This window comes from Camarhynchus parvulus, chromosome 28 (assembly GCF_901933205.1).
Source record: "Camarhynchus parvulus chromosome 28, STF_HiC, whole genome shotgun sequence".
NCBI lineage: Eukaryota > Metazoa > Chordata > Aves > Passeriformes > Thraupidae > Camarhynchus > Camarhynchus parvulus.
In genome coordinates this window covers 516,970-536,318 of record NC_044598.1, presented here as the reverse complement: position 1 = coordinate 536,318, position 19,349 = coordinate 516,970, and the positions used below count along the sequence as shown (strand labels likewise).

The 19,349-nt window shown below is 53.6% G+C and overlaps 1 protein-coding gene across 1 annotated transcript; it reads right to left on the bottom strand.

The window, feature by feature from the left end:
• Positions 1-381: 381 nt before the first annotated feature.
• COMP (cartilage oligomeric matrix protein) lies at positions 382-19,132 on the bottom strand. Its single transcript, XM_030966732.1, has 20 exons — positions 18,969-19,132; positions 15,725-15,808; positions 13,788-13,876; positions 13,378-13,429; positions 11,109-11,278; positions 9,551-9,688; positions 8,226-8,303; positions 7,745-7,912; positions 6,679-6,783; positions 6,450-6,557; positions 5,517-5,676; positions 4,617-4,735; positions 4,288-4,340; positions 2,961-3,154; positions 2,235-2,413; positions 2,036-2,084; positions 1,684-1,880; positions 1,401-1,573; positions 1,080-1,219; positions 382-948 (listed from the first exon to the last, which is right to left on the bottom strand). Exons 1-20 carry the CDS (start codon positions 19,048-19,050, stop codon positions 902-904), a joined length of 2,385 nt encoding a protein of 794 aa, XP_030822592.1. The 5' UTR covers positions 19,051-19,132; the 3' UTR covers positions 382-901.
• Between the last annotated feature and the right edge of the window lie 217 nt (positions 19,133-19,349).

The window sequence follows — 19,349 nt, the reverse complement described above, 5'->3', positions numbered from 1 at the left end:
GGGAGAGAATCCTGTGGAAAAAAGGGAGAGAATCCCGTGGGGAAAAGGAGAGAATCCTGTGGGGAAAAGGGAGAGAATCCCGTGGGGAAAAGGAGAGAATCCCATGGAAAAAAGGGAGAGAATCCCGTGGAAAAAAGGGAGAGAATCCTGTGGGGAAAAGGGAGAAGCCTTAATTGTTGTTCCAGCAAGAACCTGGCAGGGCAGGGCTGAGGAGAGGAAGGCTCGTGAGGAAGAGGTGCCTCCATGCATTGGCATTTCCAAGAAAATTCCCAGTCCAGCCCAGGGCTCTCTCAGCCCCACTGAGCTCAGCCCTGGACGGTTCCTCCCTTCCACATCTGCAAGGGAGAAGCTTCAGAAGAGTGGAGAGAACACAGACATGACCAAGGAGAAATCCAGAATTTATTATCCAGCATTCCAAGTGTTTTATTTTCCAACACTCCAGAACAAAGATACTCTCCTTAAAGTGCTTTTTTTTCATTTACTAAAACGAGCAACTTGTGCTGAGGCTGCTCCACGCGTCCCTCTCAGACTCGCGCTGAGTTTGCTTTGCGGCAGGTCTCGAAAAGGAAAACAACATTCACACTCGGGAGCCTTGGGGCAGGGAGGAGATTCCTGGGAATCCTCCCCGCCAAAGCAGCTCCAACCACCCCGGCTGCTGCAGGGAGCTCCCAGCGCGGCCCGCAGCCGGGGCTGGCAGCAGCTCGGGCTCCTGGTCGCACTCCCTGTCTCCACCTCTGCCCTTCCCGGAGGATTCGCGTAACATTTTCAGGGATTTGCTGGTGGGGCAGGGGAGCTGGAGGCGGCGAGGGCGGGGTGGGAGGCGCTGACAGCTCTCGGGGCGGCATTCCAGAGCGGGAGCGGGGCGGGGAGCGCGGGCTGGGGGCTGCAGGGGCGGCGGGGATTAATCCTGCTGGAACCGGAACGTCTCGTAGTCCTCTGGGATGGTGTCTGAGCGTTAAAGCAAAGAGAGATCAGGGCCGGGGAAAACAGCCTCCGGCCCCGTTTGCTGCCCCGTTCCCATGCAGGTGTCCATGACTGGAAAAGGGAGGAGAATTCCCAGTTTGCCTTTCCCAACTCACCGTTGCAGCGGTAGCGGAGGTTGGACCAGATGATGTTCTCCTGGGAGAAGCAGAAGACCCCGAGGCGTCCCCCTCTCATGGTGGTGTCCAGGACAACTCCAGTGTCTGCCACGACCTCGGGGCCCTCGTAGAAGCGAGCCCTGGAGGGGAGCAAGGCAGGGAATGGCAGGAGCTGCCCCGGCCTCAGGGCTGCTCCATCCCCGGGACGCCCGAGGGGCAGCGGGAGGGGTCCCTGCCCATGGCTGAGCTCCCTTCCAGAACGTTCTGGGGCTCCCTGGGGTTTGATTTCCCTGGTGGGGACGGTCCTGCCCCGAGGCTCACCTGATGTAGCCGACCTGGGGCCGGTGCTGCAGGAACCAGCGGTAGGAGGTCTTGTCCTTCCAGCCCGAGTTCCTGGGGTCCTTCCAGAGCAGCTTCACCTGGTCCGTGGTGTCTCCCGTGTGCCACAGGGAATTCCGCAGGTACTCCCCAGGGCCCGTTTTGGATTTCACTGCCTGGGACAGAGGAGAGCCTGCTCAACGTGTGCACAGAGGGTTCCACACAGCTGCTGATCCCGAGGCAAAATTCCAGCAGGGAATTAATTCCTCCAGCAGGGTTCCTGTACCTTCAGCTGGATGCCAGGCTCTGCCACTGCCCGGAAGGGGTTGGCCTGCCAGTAGGTCTGTTCCATCTGCTTCCACATCACCACGTAGAAGCTGGAGCTGTCCTGGTAGCCAAAGATGAACCCGGCGTAGTCGTCATCCGTGGCCGTGTTGACGTGGAAGGTGCCCTCGAAGTCCACCCCGTTAAAGGCTGTGTACCCTGTCAGGGGCAGCAGAACAGAGCCAGGATTCAGCTGGGGAGGTGGATTTTGCCAGGGGGAATCTGGACTCTGTGCACAACAGGGTCATGGAGTAGTGGATGCTCAAAGCTGCAGCGAGTGATGATTTCCCAAAGGGAGAAGGGAAATTCCTCACCTACAGCCAGGCCAGGGTCGCTGTTCATGGTCTGGACAATCTCCATGCCCTGGGAAAGAGGAATTGTGACTCTTTAGTGCAATTCCAGACACACCCAACTCCCTCTTGTGCTGCTCCAGGGCTGTGACTCGGGGATTTGGGCACTGCAGAACCACGGAGCCTTTGAGGGAAAACCCCCCAGGACCGGGGCTCTCCCCACCTGGTTGAGGACGATCCAGTTGGGGTCAATCTGAGCGTCCCCCTCGGGGTCCAGCACCACGGTCTGGAAGGCCCTGAAGTCTGTGAGCGTCACCTCGGCGTTCTCGGGGCAGACGTCGATCCTGTCGATCACCATGTCCCTGTCGAAGTCATCCTCACACAGGTTCCCCACGCCGTCCCCTGGGCACGAGGAGGAGGAGGAGGAGGAGGAAGGAGCCTGGAGCAGCAGCTCCTGCCCTGGGTTTGCTCAGTCTCGGGCAGCACCAGGGGCAGCTGAGGGCACTGAGGGACTGGGACACCCCAAGGAGCTGCAGAGAAACCCCTCAAACCCCAGACAGTTCTGGGAGAGAGAACCTGACCCCAAACATGACCCCAAACATGATCCCAAACATGATCCCAAACATGATCCCAAACATGATCCCAAACCTGACCCCAAACATGATCCCAAACATGATCCCAAACATGATCCTGAACCTGACCCCAAACATGGCCCTAAACATGGCCCCAGACCTGATCCCAAACCTGGCCTCAAACCTGATCCCAAACATGGCCCCAAACCTGGTCCTAAACTTGTTCCCAAACCCGGCCCAGTGCTGGCACTGTGGACACCTGCAGTGTCCCAGGCCTGGCACGAGTCAGTGCCAACAAAACCCAAACTCCTGCGGCTCCCAGAGCCTGGAGCCACCCCAGGGACCCCAAAGGACCCGTCCCTCCCTCCCTCCCTCACCATCCGCGTCCTCCTGGCCGGGGTTGGGCACCAGCCTGCAGTTGTCGGGGCCGGGGGGTCGGAAGTCGGGGATGCCATCATCATCATCATCCTCGTCACACTCGTCCCCCAGCCCGTCGCCGTCCGTGTCCACCTGGGAGCTGTTGGGCACCGTGGGGCAGTTGTCCCGCGAGTCCTGGTGCCCGTCCCCGTCGCTGGGGGAGAAGGGACAGGGACAGGGACAGGGACACGTCACCCACGGCCACCAGCACGGGGAGCTGCCCCGGGGCTGGGGGCTGCAGCTGCATCCGGGATCTCAGCCTTGAAGGGCACCCCAGGAATGGGTCAGGAATGTTTGGGGGTCCCCAGGGTAAGGGAAGAGATGAGAATTGGCTCCACGTTTCAGAAGGCTGAATAATATATTATATTATATTTATATTATACTTATATTCTATTATATTGTATTTTATTACCTCATATCATATCATATCATATCATATCATATCATATATTATATTATATTATATTATATTATATTATATTATATTATATTATATTATATTATATTATATTATATTATATTATATTATATTATATTATATTATATTATATTATATTATATTATATTATATTATATTATATTATATTATATTATAACATATCATATTATAACATATTATATCATATATTTTACATTCTATTATATTACATTATATTACATCATATTATATTATATTATATCATATCATGTCATATCATATAATAGCATATCATATTATACCATATTATATTATATCATATTATATATTGTATTTTACATTCTATTATATTACATTATATTACATCATATTATATATCATATAATATCATATCACAAATGCTATACTAAAACTAAAGAAAGAGAAAGGAGACATCAGAAGGCCAGAAAAGAATGAATAATAAAATCTTGTGACTGACCAGAGAGTCTGACACAGCTGGGCTGTGATTGGCCATTAATTAAAAACAATTCACATGGAACCAATCAAAGCTGCACTGTTGGTGAGCAACCTCCAGAGCACATGCTAAGCCATCAGATAATTATTGTTCACGTTTCTTTTCTGAGGCTTCTCAGGAGAAAAATCCCAGTGAAAGGATTTTCATAAAATACGTCAGTGACGTTCCTGCTGGAAATGGAGCTCTGGGAGCTGCTTCCTTCCAGTGATCACTTTCTGTGAGGTCTGAAGAAAATTCCACCTCCAAACCTCCATTTTTTATAGGATAAGGCCAGGCCAGGTTCTCACAGCCTTTTGGTCCCTTCATTCCCAGGATTTCATGCAAATAAATAGAATTTTTAATTTCTGCAGCTCACCTGTCCTGGTTGGTGTCACAGACATCTCCCACCAGGTCGTGGTCAGTGTCTTTCTAGAAAAATAAAGGAAGAATGATTTAAATTTATTCTTTAGATAAAAGGCAAGGAAGAGAACAGAGAGCTGCCACCAGCAGGAGGCTCTGTGGGATTTTTGGGGGGATTCTGAGGAATTCCAGCAGCGGGGCAGGGCAGGAAGGCAGAGCCCAGCGCGCCGAATTTCCTGGGATTTGCTCCAGAGGGAATTTCCGTTTGTGGCACAGGAGGGTGGCAGCTGGGATTGTCCCTGGCACGGCTGGGGGACCCGGCAGGGCCCAGCCTGGGCTCCGTACCTGGTCAGGGTTGCTGAGGGTGGGGCAGCTGTCACAGGCGTCCCCCACGCCGTCCCCGTCCCCGTCCCTCTGGTCAGGGTTGGGCACTCTCCTGCAGTTGTCCACGGTGTTCTTGATCCCTGCAAAACAGGGCAGGGTGGGTCCACAAAAATCCAGGCTAAAGCAAGGATTTCAGGATTTGGGGGTTCCTGGCTGCTGGGAGCAGCTTTTGCGCCCACTGTGATCAGCTCAGCTTCCAAAGGCAGCCACGTCTGTGTCCACCCCAGGGGACTCCCCCAGCCTCGAGCCAGGAGCTGCTGGCTGCTCCGATATTCCCAAATTTCTCCCCTAAAATGCAGCACAAGGCAGCCAGGACGAGGCTGGCTGTGACTGTGTGTCACTGTCACATTTTCTGAAAAATCCCTTTGCCAGGATTTCTTCTCCTGGGAAGCTGAGAAGCCTCGGAGAGAAATGAAAACAATAATTATCTCATTTGCCTTTCTTGTGTTTTGCTGCTTTGGAATGTGGTTGGAGATTGTTTGATGGGTTTAATGTGAATTGTTTTGACTTCATGAGCAATCAGGGTCAGGCTGTGAAGGAGTCACGAGTTTTCATTCTCATTCTTTGCAGCCTTCCGTCTGTATCCTTTCCCTATTCTTTAGTATAGTTTAGTATAGCATTCTTTAATATAATATAATAAAATAATAAATTAGCCCTCTAAGAACACGGACTCAGATTAATCATTTCCTCCCTTCCATGGGGGACCCTGAAAAAGCCACAACTGTGGCAAATAAAAATGAAAATAAACCCAAGCTGGAGAGCAGCACCTGCGAGGGGACACGGGGAGCGCCCTGCCTGTGCCCCAGGAGCTGAGCTGGGCTGACCCCAGCAGGGCCCAGCCTGGGGACAGCCGGCTCTCACCGTCCCCATCCATGTCCTCGTCGCACTCGTCGCCCTTGCCGTCGCCATCGATGTCCCTCTGGTCGTTGTTCTTCACCTGCCGGCAGTTGTCACACGCGTCCCCAAAGTTGTCCTTGTCGGCGTTGCGCTGGTCCGTGTTCCTGGTGTACACACAGTTGTCCTGCGGGGACAGGGGACACGGGCTGGGGACACCGGCGCCTCCTGGGCTGTGCCCAGCAGGGCTCGCTGAGCACGGGCTCCCCAAACCCCCCTGGGGGCGTCTCAGCCTGGTTTGAGATCCGCAGAGCCCCCAGAGCGAGGCCACACTGGGACCCCTGAACTCCACTGGGAACTCTGAACTCCACTGGGAACGCTGAACTCCCATTGGGAACCCTAAATTCACACTGGGACCCCTGAACTCCACTGGGAACCCTGAACTGCCACGGGACCCCCTGAACTCCCATTGGGAACCCTAAATTCACACTGGGACCCCTGAACTCCACTGGGAACCCTGAACTGCCACGGGACCCCCTGAACTGCCACGGGGACCCTGAACTGCCATTGGGAACCCTGAACTCCACTGGGAACCCTGAACTCCCATTGGGAACCCTAAATTCACACTGGGACCTCAGAATTCAAACTGGGACCCCTGAACTCCACTGGGATCTCTGAACTCCCACGGAGACCTCTGAATTCAAACTGGGATCCCTCAATTCCCACTGGGACCTGTGAGTTCCCACTGGGACCTGTGAGTTCCCACTGGGACCCCCAATTTCTACTGTGACCCCTGAATTCCTACTGGAACCCCTAAAATCCCAGTGGAACTCCTAAATTCCCATTGTGACCTCTGAATCCCCACCGGGACCCCCGAATCCCCACCGGGACCCCCGGAATTCCCCCTGGGACCCCCGGAATTCCTCCCGCAGGTGCTGCCGGGGGCAGCCGAGCCCGGACCTCGGCGTTCGGGATCCCATCCCCGTCGGCGTCGTCGTCGCAGGCGTCCCCGATGCCGTCCCTGTCTGCGTCCTCCTGGCCCGAGTTGGGCACGGTCATGCAGTTATCCTGCAGGACAGACAGACGGATGTGGGACTGCACCCAGCCCGAGCTCCGCGGGTCTCAGCAGCGCCCAGGAAAATTGGCGTGCAGGGAAATTGGGATGAAATTCCCGCATTTCCCCCCTCACCTTGCGGCATTTCTTGTCGGAGCAGCGCTGCTTCTCGTCGGGCACGCCGTCGATGTCCGTGTCCTTGCCGCACACGTAGCCGTTCCCTGCCCAGCCCACGAGGCACTGCAAGGGGCACACACACAGAGTCAGCCCCCCGAAACCCCGGGATTTACCGGAGACGCGGCACGGAACGCTGCAGAACCGGGATGTGAAACCCTACAGGGAAATAGCGCCCGGGAGAAACATTTCTGGGATTTCACCAGCTCGGATCTCGGCTTGCTGCTGGGGCGTGGGGAGGAGCAGCAGAACTCGGCTCCGAGGCTGCTGATCCTGGATCCCGATTCCCTGCATCCTCCCTGCTCAGCCCCAGGAATTCCGTACCCGACAGGTTCGCAGCGCTTCAGGGAAAACCAAAACCCCAAAAGCGGCAGGGAGCAGCGCAGGGAGGAGCTCGGGGGACAGGGACGAGCAGGGATGGTTCGGGCAGGGCGATCCCCAGGAGAGGGCAGTGGCAGACCCGGGAGAGGAGCGCGGGACGAGGGAACGAGGAGCGAGCAGACCGACCCCAACCCCAGGGAGTTTGGGATCAGACCCGACCCCAACCCCAGGGAGTTTGGGGTCAGACCCCAGTCGTGCAGGAATCAGGGCAGACCCCAATTGCTGGGGGGTTGGACCCGACCCAAATCCCGGGGCGGGGGTCGGACCAGACCCACAGGAGTGTGGGACCCGACCCCAGCGTGGGGAAGGCGGGACCAGACCCCTCTGCAGGGAAACTGGGATTAAACCCAGCTCGCAGGAGGGTCAGACCAGAGCCCAGCCAGCCTCGGCAGGGCGGGACCAGACCCCAGTCTCGGCGGAGATTGGGACCAGTCCCCATTTGCAGGAGGGTCAGACCAGACCCCAAACTCGGGAGGGTCAGACCAGACCCCTCCATCTCACGGGATCAGACCCGATCCCAGGAGGGTGGGACCCGATCCCAGTCCCTATAGGGTAGGAGCCGACCCCAGTCTCTATAGGGCGGTGCCACAACCCAGCCCCTATGGGGTGCCCCATCCCGATGCCAGGCTGGCGGCGGTGCCCGGACCTGGCAGGACAGCGAGCCGTCCCTCTCCACGATGCACTCGGCTTTCTCGTGGCACGGGCTGATCTCGCCGTTGGGGCAGCGCCGTGCCCCGGTCGCCGTCTGGCTCCGGCAGCCGCTGATCTGATCCCCCACAAAGCCCGGCTTGCAGGCCCCGCATTTGTAGGATCCCTGCGGGGGGAACGGGAGCAGGAACTCGAACGGGAATCCCGTAAATCCCTGCTCGGGATTCGCTTTCACCCTCCCGGTAAAGCCCTGCCAGAGATGGCCACAGGGAACTCCATCCCATTCCCTGCCCACCCTCCCAGCCGGGAATCCCTGCCCAATATCCCACCCAAATCTCCCTTTTCCCAGTTTAAATGCACTCCCTGTGTCCTGTCCCTCCATCCCTGTCCCCAGTCCCTCTGCAGCTCCCCTGGAGCCCCTTCAGGCCCTGCCAGGGCTCTGAGCTCTCCCTGGGGTCCCCGTTTCCCTGAGGATTTACCCGAGTGTTGATGCAGATGGAGTTTGGGACACAATTCCTGGCAGCTCCAGTCTCACACTCGTTGATGTCGGTGCACACCTGCCCAGGGAGAACAGGACCCACCTTCACCCCATCCCAAGGAGAACAGGACCCACCTTCACCTTCACCCCATCCCAAGGAGAACAGGACCCATCTTCACCTGCACCTCCATTCCAAGGGGAACAGGACCCACCTTCACCTCCACCCCAGGGAGAACAGGACCCACCTCCACCTTCATCCCAAGGAGAACAGGACCCACCTTCACCTTCACCTGCACCTCCACCCCAGGGAGAACAGGACCCACCTTCACCTCCACCCCATCCCAAGGAGAACAGGTCCCACCTTCACCTCCACCCCCCCAAGGAGAACAGGTCCCACCTTCACCTTCACTCACCCAAGGGAGAACAGGTCCCACCTTCACCTCCACCCCACCCCAAATCCCAGCACTGGGGCAGGGCCAGGAGCAGAAGCAGAGCCCCGGCACACCTCACTAGCCCAGGACTAGCAAGGGTTCCTGCTGACAAGCTTGAGGCAGATCCCAGCCGGGCTCCAGACCCCTCTCCAGACCCAGCAGAAGCTCCAGCCTGGGAACAGAGCTGGGCTCTGAGCCGAGCTGCTGGAATATCCTCACTGTGGAAGGGGCCCCATGGGTTTGGAAGCTCAATGGCTGCATCCCATGACCAGCCCCAAATTCCCAGAGCCATATGTGCGATAATTACCCCTAAAAACCCCAATCAGCCCAGGCTGTTGGGATTTTTGATCTGCCTGGAGCTGTCAGAGAAGCTGGGAGGGGGTGGCAGCGGCTGCAGGAACTTTTCTGTGTCCCAGCAGGAAGGATTCCCATTCCCAGGAAGGATTCCCACTCCCATTCCCATTCCCACTCCCATCCCCATTCCCATCCCCAGGAAGGCCCCACAGCCCCAGAGGTGCTGGGATGCCCTGCCCAGCCCCAGTTTGGCCCAGGGCAGGTGGCTCTGGGGCCCAGGTGCCAGGACATCCTGGGCACTCCCTTCCCCCTGCATTCCTGCCAATACACGGAATCGCGGAATCCCAAAACTGTTCGGGTCGGGAGGGACCTTTAATCGTCCCATCCCCACCCCCAGGGCCACCTTCCACTATCCCAGGCTGGCCTGGGACCCTTCCAGGGATGGGAATTCCCTCCCAGCCCCTCTCCACCCTCCCTTCCATCAGCCAGGAATCCCTTCCATCCTTGGGAACCATCGCCTCGAGTTCCCCTCCCGTTTCTTCACTGCAGAGGGGAGAGAGTTGCCGGCGTCTGAGGGACACAGAACATTCCAGGCCCTCACCTGTTTGTTGGCCCTGGCAAAGGCCAGTCCCACCCCTTCCAGCAGCTGCCCGGTGAAGCCGGGCGGGCAGGGGTCGCAGCGGAAGCCGGGGTTGGTGTTAATGCACTGGACTTTCGGGAAGCAGGGGTTGGCGTTGCACTGAAACAACACACACGGTGCCCAGGGCCGTGCCAGGGGGCAGCTCCAGCCCTGGGGCACCTCCAGCTCCGGGGGTTTTAGTGTGAAGGAAAAGGGCACACAAGTTCCTCAGAGGGCTCCCCCAGCCCGGGGGTCCCCTGGGCTGCAACAGAACAAAGCCAAAGCCACTTGGAGCTGTGACTCTCCTCAGGTGACACCACAGCCCGGGCAGGGAGCTGCTCTGGCTTCACCTTTTCCTTCCTGGAATCCTCAGAGTCCAGGGCACTGGACAATTCCCCACCCTGGCCCTGAAACGCAACTCGAGTTGTTTGTTCACCGCTCTTCCCAAACTTGCTCCGAATGCTTTGCTTCCTCCAACACTTCATTACTTTCCCTGCATTTTATGCTCTGTGCTGGCAGATGCATCGCAGGAATACAGTGGATCCCGTATTTTGGACTGACAATCCCAAAATCTCCCACGGAGCCTTCAGCAGGTTTTTTAACTGAAATGCAACTGAGGCTCTGCAAGAGTGGGATAATCAAGTTCATGGTTTGGGAAGCACAGAGCTCAGGAGCCCCACCAAAAAAAAATCCACGGGTGAGCAGAGCTTTGCACACACACAGAGCTTAAAATTGGTGGAATGCCACATTTCCTAAAAAATGAGAAAATTTCCTAAAAGTAATACACAGTATCTGCCCAGCAAGGTTTGATTTAAGGGCAGAAACAAAGCCCTGTGGCTGAGATTTGCTGTTTCAAGGATTATCAGGGAACTGTTTGATCCCATTCCACACCCAATAAATCTTATCTCAAACAACTCCTCAGCAAAGGAGGCGGCTCTGGCGTTCCAAACTCCCTTCCCTGTGTGGCACAAACCTCGGGATTGATTTTGTTGGGACGGGGCTGGCCCGAAACCCTCCCTGGGGAGGGCCAGGCACAGAATTCCAGAGCTGCAGGAATTCTGGTGCATGCCAGGCACGGAACTGCAGCTCCTGCAGGAATTGCAGCTCCTGCAGGAAACCCAGCTCCTGCAGGGATCCTGGCACAGAACTGCACTGAACTGCATCTCCTGCAGGAATTGCAGCTCCTGCTGGAATTGCAGCTCCTGCAGGAATTCCAGCGTGTGCCAGGCACAGAATTCCAGAGTCTGCAGGAATCCCAGCATATGCCAAGCACAGAACTGCATCCTGCAGGAATTGCAGCTCCTGCTGGAATTGCAGCTCCTGCAGGAATTCCAGCGTGTGCCAGGCACAGAATTCCAGAGTCTGCAGGAATCCCAGCATATGCCAAGCACAGAACTGCATCTCCTGCAAGAATCCCAGCTCCTGCAGGGATCCCAGCGTGTGCCAGGCACGGAACTGCAGCTCCCGCAGCTCCCGCAGGTGTCCCCGCGCCCCGAGGCAGCCGCAGGGGCCGCGCTGCCCGCTCCGGTGCCGGTTTTACCTCGTTGATGTCGGAGCAGTGGGTGCCGTTGCCGGTGTAGCCGGCGGGGCACGGCCCGCAGCGGAAGCCGCCGCCGCTCTCGGTGCAGGGCACGCCCGGGAAGCAGGGGCTGGGCACGCAGCGGGGTCCCGACAGAACTGGCACGGTGACCGGCCGTACCTCGCCACAGCCTGGGGCCCAGCCCGGGTTCCCAGCACGGCAACCCCAGGGGCCCCACCACTCTCCACAATGGCTGGGGTGTCCCAGAGCCACCATGGGGTGTCCCAAAGCCACCAGAACTGCCTGGGGTGTCCCAGAGCCATCAATGCAGTTCTGGGACGGTGTCCCAGAGCCACCATGGGGTGTCCCAAAGCCACCAGTGCAGTTCTGGGGTGTCCCAAAACTGACCAACCATGGGGTGACCCGTAGCCAACCAGTCTGTGGTACCAGGTAGTGTGTCCCAGGAGCACACCATGGAAGGTGATACCAGAACTGGGACCAGCAGAACTGGTGACAGGACGACTGTGGGAATAACTGGGATCCCGGAAGAACCACCAGTGAACCAGGTTGTGGGGTGTCCCAGAGCCACCATGGGGTGTCCCAGAGCCACCACAACAACCTGGGGTGTCCCAGAGCCACCAGTGCATACTGGGTGCCAATAGCCACCAGCCAGCCATGACAACAAATCAGGGAACAAGGGCAGAAGCACAGGTGGGGGGAAGATGGGAAGGTGAACCAGCAAGGACAGACCAGCTGTGATGAGCAGAACAGCTGTGATACCAGATAACGTGCACCAGGATAACTGGAGCACCGACATAACATACCAACACGGAGCAGATAACGGCACAGGCGCGGACCCAGCACGGCAGCAGGAATAACTAACGTGGTACAGGGATAACGGGACACCCAGCTACAGGGCACCCAGCACTGGCACAGCACAACACAGCCACACAGGACCCAGCACAGGCACAGCACAGGGCACAGCACAGGCACACCCAGCACAGGGCACACCCAGCACTGGACAGCACAGGACAGCACAGGGCACACCCACACAGGACCACAGGGCAACAGGCCACCCAGCCAGGGCACACCAGCACTGGGCACAGCACAAGGGCACAGCACAGGACACCCACACAGGCACAGCACAGGGCACAGACAGGGACACCCAGCACACACACCAACTGGGCACAGCACACCACACATACACCAGCACAGGGCCAGCACAGGGCACAGCGCCACCCAGCACAGGGCACAGCACAGGGCCAGCACAGGCACAGCACAGGGCACAGCACGGGCACACCCAGCACAGGGCACACCCAGCACAGGGCAAGCACAGGGCACAGCACAGGGCACACCCAGCACAGGGCACAGCACAGGGCACAGCACAGGGCACAGCACAGGGCACAGCACAGGGCACACCCAGCACTGGGCACAGCACAGGGCACAGCACTGGGCACAGCACAGGGCACACCCAGCACAGGGCACAGCACAGGGCACACCCAGCACAGGGCACACCCAGCACAGGGCACAGCACTGGGCACACCCAGCACTGGGCACAGCACAGGGCACAGCACAGGGCACAGCACAGGCACAGCACAGCACACCCAGCACGGGCACACCCAGCACAGCACACACACACACACAGCACACACTGGCACACCAGCACAGGCACAGCACAGGCAAGGGACTGGACAGCACAACAGCACACAGCACAGGGCACCCCACACAGAAGCACAGCACAGCACAGGCACACACTGACAGCACAGCAAGACAGGCAAGCACACAACCAGCACAAAACAACTGCACAGACACACACAACACACACCCAGCACAAGAAACCCAAGCACAAGCACAGGCAAGCACAGGCACAGCACTGCACACAGCACTGGGCACAGCACTGCACACCAGCACTGGGCACAGCACAGGCACAGCACAGGGCACAGCACAGCACACCCAGCACTGGGCACAGCACAGGCACACCCAGCACAGGCACACCCAGCACAAGCACAGCACACAAGCACAACACAGCACTGCACAGCACAGGCACAGCACGGGCACAGCACAGGGCACAGCACAGGGCACACCCAGCACAGGGCACACCCAGCACAGGGCACACCCAGCACAAGGCACAGCACAGGGCACAGCACAGGGCACAGCACAGGGCACACCCAGCACTGGGCACAGCACAGGGCACACCCAGCACAGGGCACAGCACTGGGCACAGCACAGGGCACACCCAGCACTGGGCACACCCAGCACAGGGCACAGCACTGGGCACAGCCGCACTCACCGCAGGCGTCGCACTCCATGACCGTGTTCTTCAGGAACGTGATCTCCTTGATCTGCAGGGGAACAGCAGCAGGGCTGAGCCGGGAGCCCGGCACTCCCAGCCAGCGAGATCGATAAATAACAAATAATAATAATAGTAATGAATGAATGAATAAATAAAAGCTTTTATGAACGTTTTTCTCACCTTGAGGTTTTCCCCAACTTAAAGGTTTTTTCTACTGGAATTCTTTCCCAACTTAAAGGGATTTTTTCCACCTTGAAGTTTCTCCCAACTTGAGAGTTTTTCCCCATTATCTCCCAATCACAAACCACCTCTGCATTCTGCTCTGCAGCAATAATCTGCTCGCTCCACACAGGAAGCAGAGAATCCCCAGACCTCAGGGAATCGGGAATCAGGAATTTTTCACCCACCTGCTGCTTCAACAAATCCCGAACTTCCAGCAGCACCCGGTTGGTTTCCCTCATTTCTTGCAGCATTTCTGGCCCGACTTCTCCTCCTCCTAAAAAAACCCCAAAATTGTTGGGAAAATCCCAGAATATCCCCAGGTTTATAATCCAGCTGATTATAAACCTGGGAAGGTTTATATTCATATATATTATATGAATACATATATATTTACTGAATATATTTCTATGAAATATATTAATATATATGAAAATATTAATATACGAGAGTATATTTAAATATTCTTTATTAATACTCATATATTCATATGAAATATATGTATATATTAAAATATGAAGAGTATAGTTATATATTATGAGAGTATAGTTATATATTATATTATACATAGTAATATATATAGTCATATATTTATATGAATATATCTACACGAAAATGTAGTATAATCTATATGAAAATATATTATATATTCATATATTATTTTAAGAATGATAATGATATGAATAATATTTAATTATTACTCACATAATATTTTATATTGTATTCATTATAATCATGTGAATAATAATTATAGGAAAAATATTTTATTTATTATTCCTATGATATTTTCTATTACATGAATAATAATTATATATTATATATATTATATATACATAAATATAATATATATAATTACTATATTATATTCTGTATATATTATAGAATATAAAAACTATATGGATAACATTCATATATTATTATATGAATAATTGAACATTCGGGCTCCACCCTGGGGAATTCCTGGCTGGAATGTGGGGCTGGAGTGGGATTTGGGAGCAGCAGGACCTGCTCTGGCACCAGCCCCGAACCTCCCACCTGGGCAGGGATTTGGTGCCAAAAGCAGCAAATCCTGGGCTCGGGGCTGGGCACGGCTGCAGCCCGAGGCTGTCCCGGGTGTGGAAAACCGGGAATGCTGCCCCTCTCACCTGCTCCCATGGAATTCCCGGAGCTCCTTTCCCTCTCTCACCTGCTCCCATGGAATTCCCGGAGCTCCTTTCCCTCTCACCTGCTCCCAGGGCATTCCCAGAGCTCCTTTCCCTCTCACCTGCTCCCATGGAATTCCCAGAGCTCCTTTCCCTCTCACCTGCTCCCATGGAATTCCCGGAGCTCCTTTCCCTCTCACCTGCTCCCAGGGCATTCCCAGAGCTCCTTTCCCTCTCACCTGCTCCCATGGAATTCCCGGAGCTCCTTTCCCTCTCACCTGCTCCCACAGAATTCCCAGAGCTCCTTTCCCTCTCCCCTGCTCCCACAGAATTCCCGGAGCTCCTTTCCCTCTTCTCTCCTCCCATGGAATTCCCAGAGCTCCTTTCCCTCTCACCTGCTCCCATGGAATTCCCAGAGCTCCTTTCCCTCTCACCTGCTCCCACAGAATTCCCGGAGCTCCTTTCCCCCTTCTCTCCTCCCATGGAATTCCTGGAGCTCCTTTCCCTCTTCTCTCCTCCCATGGAATTCCCGGAGCTCCTTTCCCTCTCCCCTGCTCCCAGGGCATTCCCGGAGCTCCCTTCCCTCTTCTCTCCTCCCATGGAATTCCCGGAGCTCCTTTCCCTCTCCCCTGCTCCCATGGAATTCCCGGAGCTCCTTTCCCTCTCACCTGCTCCCAGGGCATTCCCAGAGCTCCTTTCCCTCTTCTCTGCTCCCATGGAATTCCCAGAGCTCCTTTCCCTCTCCCCTGCTCCCATGGAATTCCCGGAGCTCCTTTCCCTCTCCCCTGCTCCCAGGGCATTCCCGGAGCTCCTTTCCCTCTCACCTGCTCCCAGGGAATTCCCGGAGCTCCTTTCCCTCTCACCTGCTCCCAGGGCATTCCCAGAGCTCCTTTCCCTCTTCTCTGCTCCCATGGAATTCCCAGAGCTCCTTTCCCTCTTCTCCCCTGCTCCCACGGAATTCCCGGAGCTCCTTTCCCTCTCACCTGCTCCCAGGGCATTCCCGGGAATGCCGCGGCTCAAGGCAGGCTCCCTGCCGGCGGCGGCACTCGGGAAGGGCCGGCTGGGATCTTTGGGGACACAAAGGACAGGGGGGGCTCAGCCAGGGAAAACTGGGAATGCTGCAGGGGGAGGGGCAGCTCCGGGGAAAACTGGGAATGCTGGAGAGTCAGGATCAGCTCCAGGGGAAATTGGGAATACTGGAGGGTCAGCATGAGCTCCAGGGGAAAATCAGGAATTCTGGAGGTCAGGGTGAGCTCCAGAGAAAATCGGGGATGCTGGAGGTCAAGATGAGCTACAGGGGAAATCAGGAATGCTGCGGGATCAGGATCAGCTCCAGGGGAAAATCAGGAATTCTGGAGGGTCGGGATCCTCTCCAGGGAAAACAGAGAATACTGGAGGTCAGGATGAGCTCCAGAGGAAAATCAGGAATTCTGGAGAGTGGGGATCCTCTCCAGAGGAAAATCAGGAATTCTGGAGGTCAGGGTGAGCTCCAGGTGAAATCGGGAATTCTGGAAGGTCAAGATGAGCTACAGGGGAAATCAGGAATGCTGCAGGATCAGGATCAGCTCCAGGGGAAATTGGGAATGCTGGAGATTCAGGATCAGCCCCAGAGGAAAATCAGGAGTTCTGGAGAGTGGGGATCCTCTCCAGAGGAAAATCAGGAATTCTGGAGGTCAGGGTGAGCTCCAGAGAAAATCGGGGAATGCTGGAGGTCAAGATGAGCTACAGGGGAAATCAGGAATGCTGTGGGATCAGGATCAGCTCCAGGGGAAATTGGGAATGCTGGAGGGTCAGGATGAGCTCCAGGAGAAATTGGGAATTCTGCAGGATCAGGATCAGCTCAGGATGCACAGCCTCATTTCTCTGGGCTTTTTCTATAATTTCTCAATTTTTTTCTCTAATTTCTCATTGTATTCCTATAATTTCTCTATTTTTCTCTCTAATTTCTCAATTTTTCCTATAATTTATCATTTCCCCCCCATAACGTCTCAATTTTTTCTATAATTTCTCTATTTTCCCCCCATTTCCCCACTTTCCCTACAATTTCTCCATTTTTTCCTATAATTTCTCATTTTTTCCTATAATGTCTCAGTTTTTCCTATAACTTCTCATTTTCCCCCCATAATTTCTCAATTTTTTTCCTATAATTTATCTATTTTCCCCCTATAATTTCTCCATATTTCCTGTAATTTCTCATTTTTCCCTATAATTTCTCTCTTTTTTCCCCCAGATTTGCCAGTCCCCTAACAGAAACCACCCCATACCTACAGCAAAGAGAAAACCAGGAATAAATCCCACAAAACCCTCTCTGTGTGTCCAGGGGGAAAATCAGCTGGAATTTGGGCTCTGCATCCCTGAGCAGGGAGAATTTCCCAGCACTGACTTCATAAAAATTCCTCATTTCCACAAGACAAACAAACCCAAAAACGCGTGGATCTTCCCCAAAAAATTATAAAAAAAATTGGTGACTATTTGTGAGCTCTCCAGTAAATTTTGGATTGGGAATAATTTGGATTGCCAGAAATCCTCCTGGAGCTGAGAATTCCCCAAAAGCAGATTTGGAGAAGTGGAATTGGAATATTCCTGGAGGGCAGGAAATCCAAGGATGTGCTGTGGGATGGGGATTATTAATTTCCTTTATTTTCCTTAAATAAAACTTCCTTTAAATTATTTATTTCCTCTATTTTCCTTAAATAAAGCTGTTCTTAAATCATTTATTTCCTTTATTTTCCTTAAATATAGTTTCACCTCTCAGGAGGAAAATTGGGGAAAAAATCCCACAGAGCATTATTTACAGTTTTCCTACAAAATCCCCTTCAATATTTTCAGGCTCCAGCTGAAAAATCCTCCCTCTTTAGCCCCTTCCACCCGTCAGCATAAAAACACTCAAAAAATCAGAATTGAGTCAGGATTACAGCGGAGTTAAATCAGGATTAAAGCAGGATTAAAGTGGAGTTAAAGTAGAGTTGAGGCAGAGTTAAATCGGAATGAAATCAGCATTAAATCAGAGTTAAAGCAGAGTTAGAGTGGAGTTAAATCAGGATTAAATCAGAATGAAATCAGCATTAAAGTGGAGTTAAAGTGGAATAAAAGTGGAGTTGAATCAGGATTAAATCAGAGTTAAATCAGAATGAAATCAGCATTAAAGTGGAGTTAAAGTGGAGTTCAAATCAGAGCTAAATCAGAGTTAAAGCAGAATGAAATCAGGGTTAAATCAGGATTAAATCAGAATGAAATCAGAATGAAGTCAGTGTTAAAGAAGAGTTAGAGTTAATGAAGAGTTAAAGAAGAGTTAAATCCAAATGAAATCAGAGTTAAAGCAAAGTTAAATCAGAGTTAAAGCAGGATGAAATCAGAGCTAAAATCAGAGTTAAATCAGAATGAAATTGGAATGAAATCAGAGTTAAAGCAGAGTTAAAGAAGAGTTAAATCAGGATTAAATCAGCATTAAATCAGAGCTAAAGCAGAGTTAAAGCAGAATGAAATCAGAGCTAAAGCAGAGTTAAAGCAGAGTTAAATCAGAGTTAAATCACAGTTAAAGAAGAGTTAAAGAAGAGTTAAAGCAGAGTTAAATCAGAATGAAATCAGAATGAAATCAGAGCTAAATCAGAGTTAAACCAGAATTAAATCAGAGTTAAAGCAGAATGAAATCAGAGCTAAAGCAGAGTTAAATCCAAGTTAAATCGGAGTTAAATCAGAGCTAAATCAGAGTTAAAGGAGAGCTAAATCAGAGTTAAAGCAGAGTTAAACCATCACCAAACCATCACCAAACCATCACCAAACCATCACTAAACCATCACCAAGCCAAACCAAACCAAACCAGAGCTATAACCAAGCCATCACCAAACCATCACTCAAGCCATCAGCAAACCATCACCAAGCCATCACCAAGCCATCACCAAACCATAGAGCCATAAACCAAGCCATAACCAAACCATCACCAAACCATCACCAAGCCATCACCAAGCCATCACCAAACCATCACCAAACCATCACCAAGCCATCACCAAACCATCACCAAACCATCACCAAGCCATCACCAAACCATCACCAAACCATCACCAAGCCATCACCAAGCCATCACCAAACCATCACCAAGCCATCACCAAGCCATCACCAAACCATCACCAAGCCATCACCAAGCCATCACCAAGCCATCACCAAGCCATCACCAAGCCATCGTTAAACCGCCGTTAAACCACCCCTGGAGCAGCGCTCGGCCCTCACCGATCCTCCTCTGCTGGCCCCGGCCCGGGGCGCAGGCGAACAGCAGCAGCAGCAGCAGCGGTGCCAGCGGTGCCGGGAGCATCGCGGGGCTGCGCGGGGGCTGCGCCTCTGCCCCGCTGCCCGCGCCCGGCGCCTCTTTATGCGCGTCCGCCCGTCCGTCCGCCCGTCCGTCCGTCCGTCCTGCCCCCGCCTCACCGCCGCCAGCTGCAAAGCAAACACAGCCAGCGGCTCGGCTGGGAGCGAGCACAAAATCGCTTTTTTTTTGGTGTTAAAATAGGCAGGAAAGGAAAAAAAAAAAAAAGCTGGAAGAGAAAACTGGGAGATTTTTTTTTTTTTTTTTTTGCCGCTTTTTTTTTTTTTTTTGGTGCTAAAATAGGGAAA

Bases quoted from the DNA above. Each gene is read 5' to 3' on its own strand.
- COMP (XM_030966732.1), bottom strand. From the start codon at position 19,050: ATGCTCCCGGCACCGCTGGCACCGCTGCTGCTGCTGCTGCTGTTCGCC. The intron at 15,809-18,968 runs GTGAGGGCCGAG...GTGTCCCCAAAG, and splicing joins GGGCCAGCAGAGGAGGATCG to ATCCCAGCCGGCCCTTCCCG. The intron at 2,085-2,234 runs GTGGGGAGAGCC...CCTCTTTCCCAG, and splicing joins ACTGGATCGTCCTCAACCAG to GGCATGGAGATTGTCCAGAC.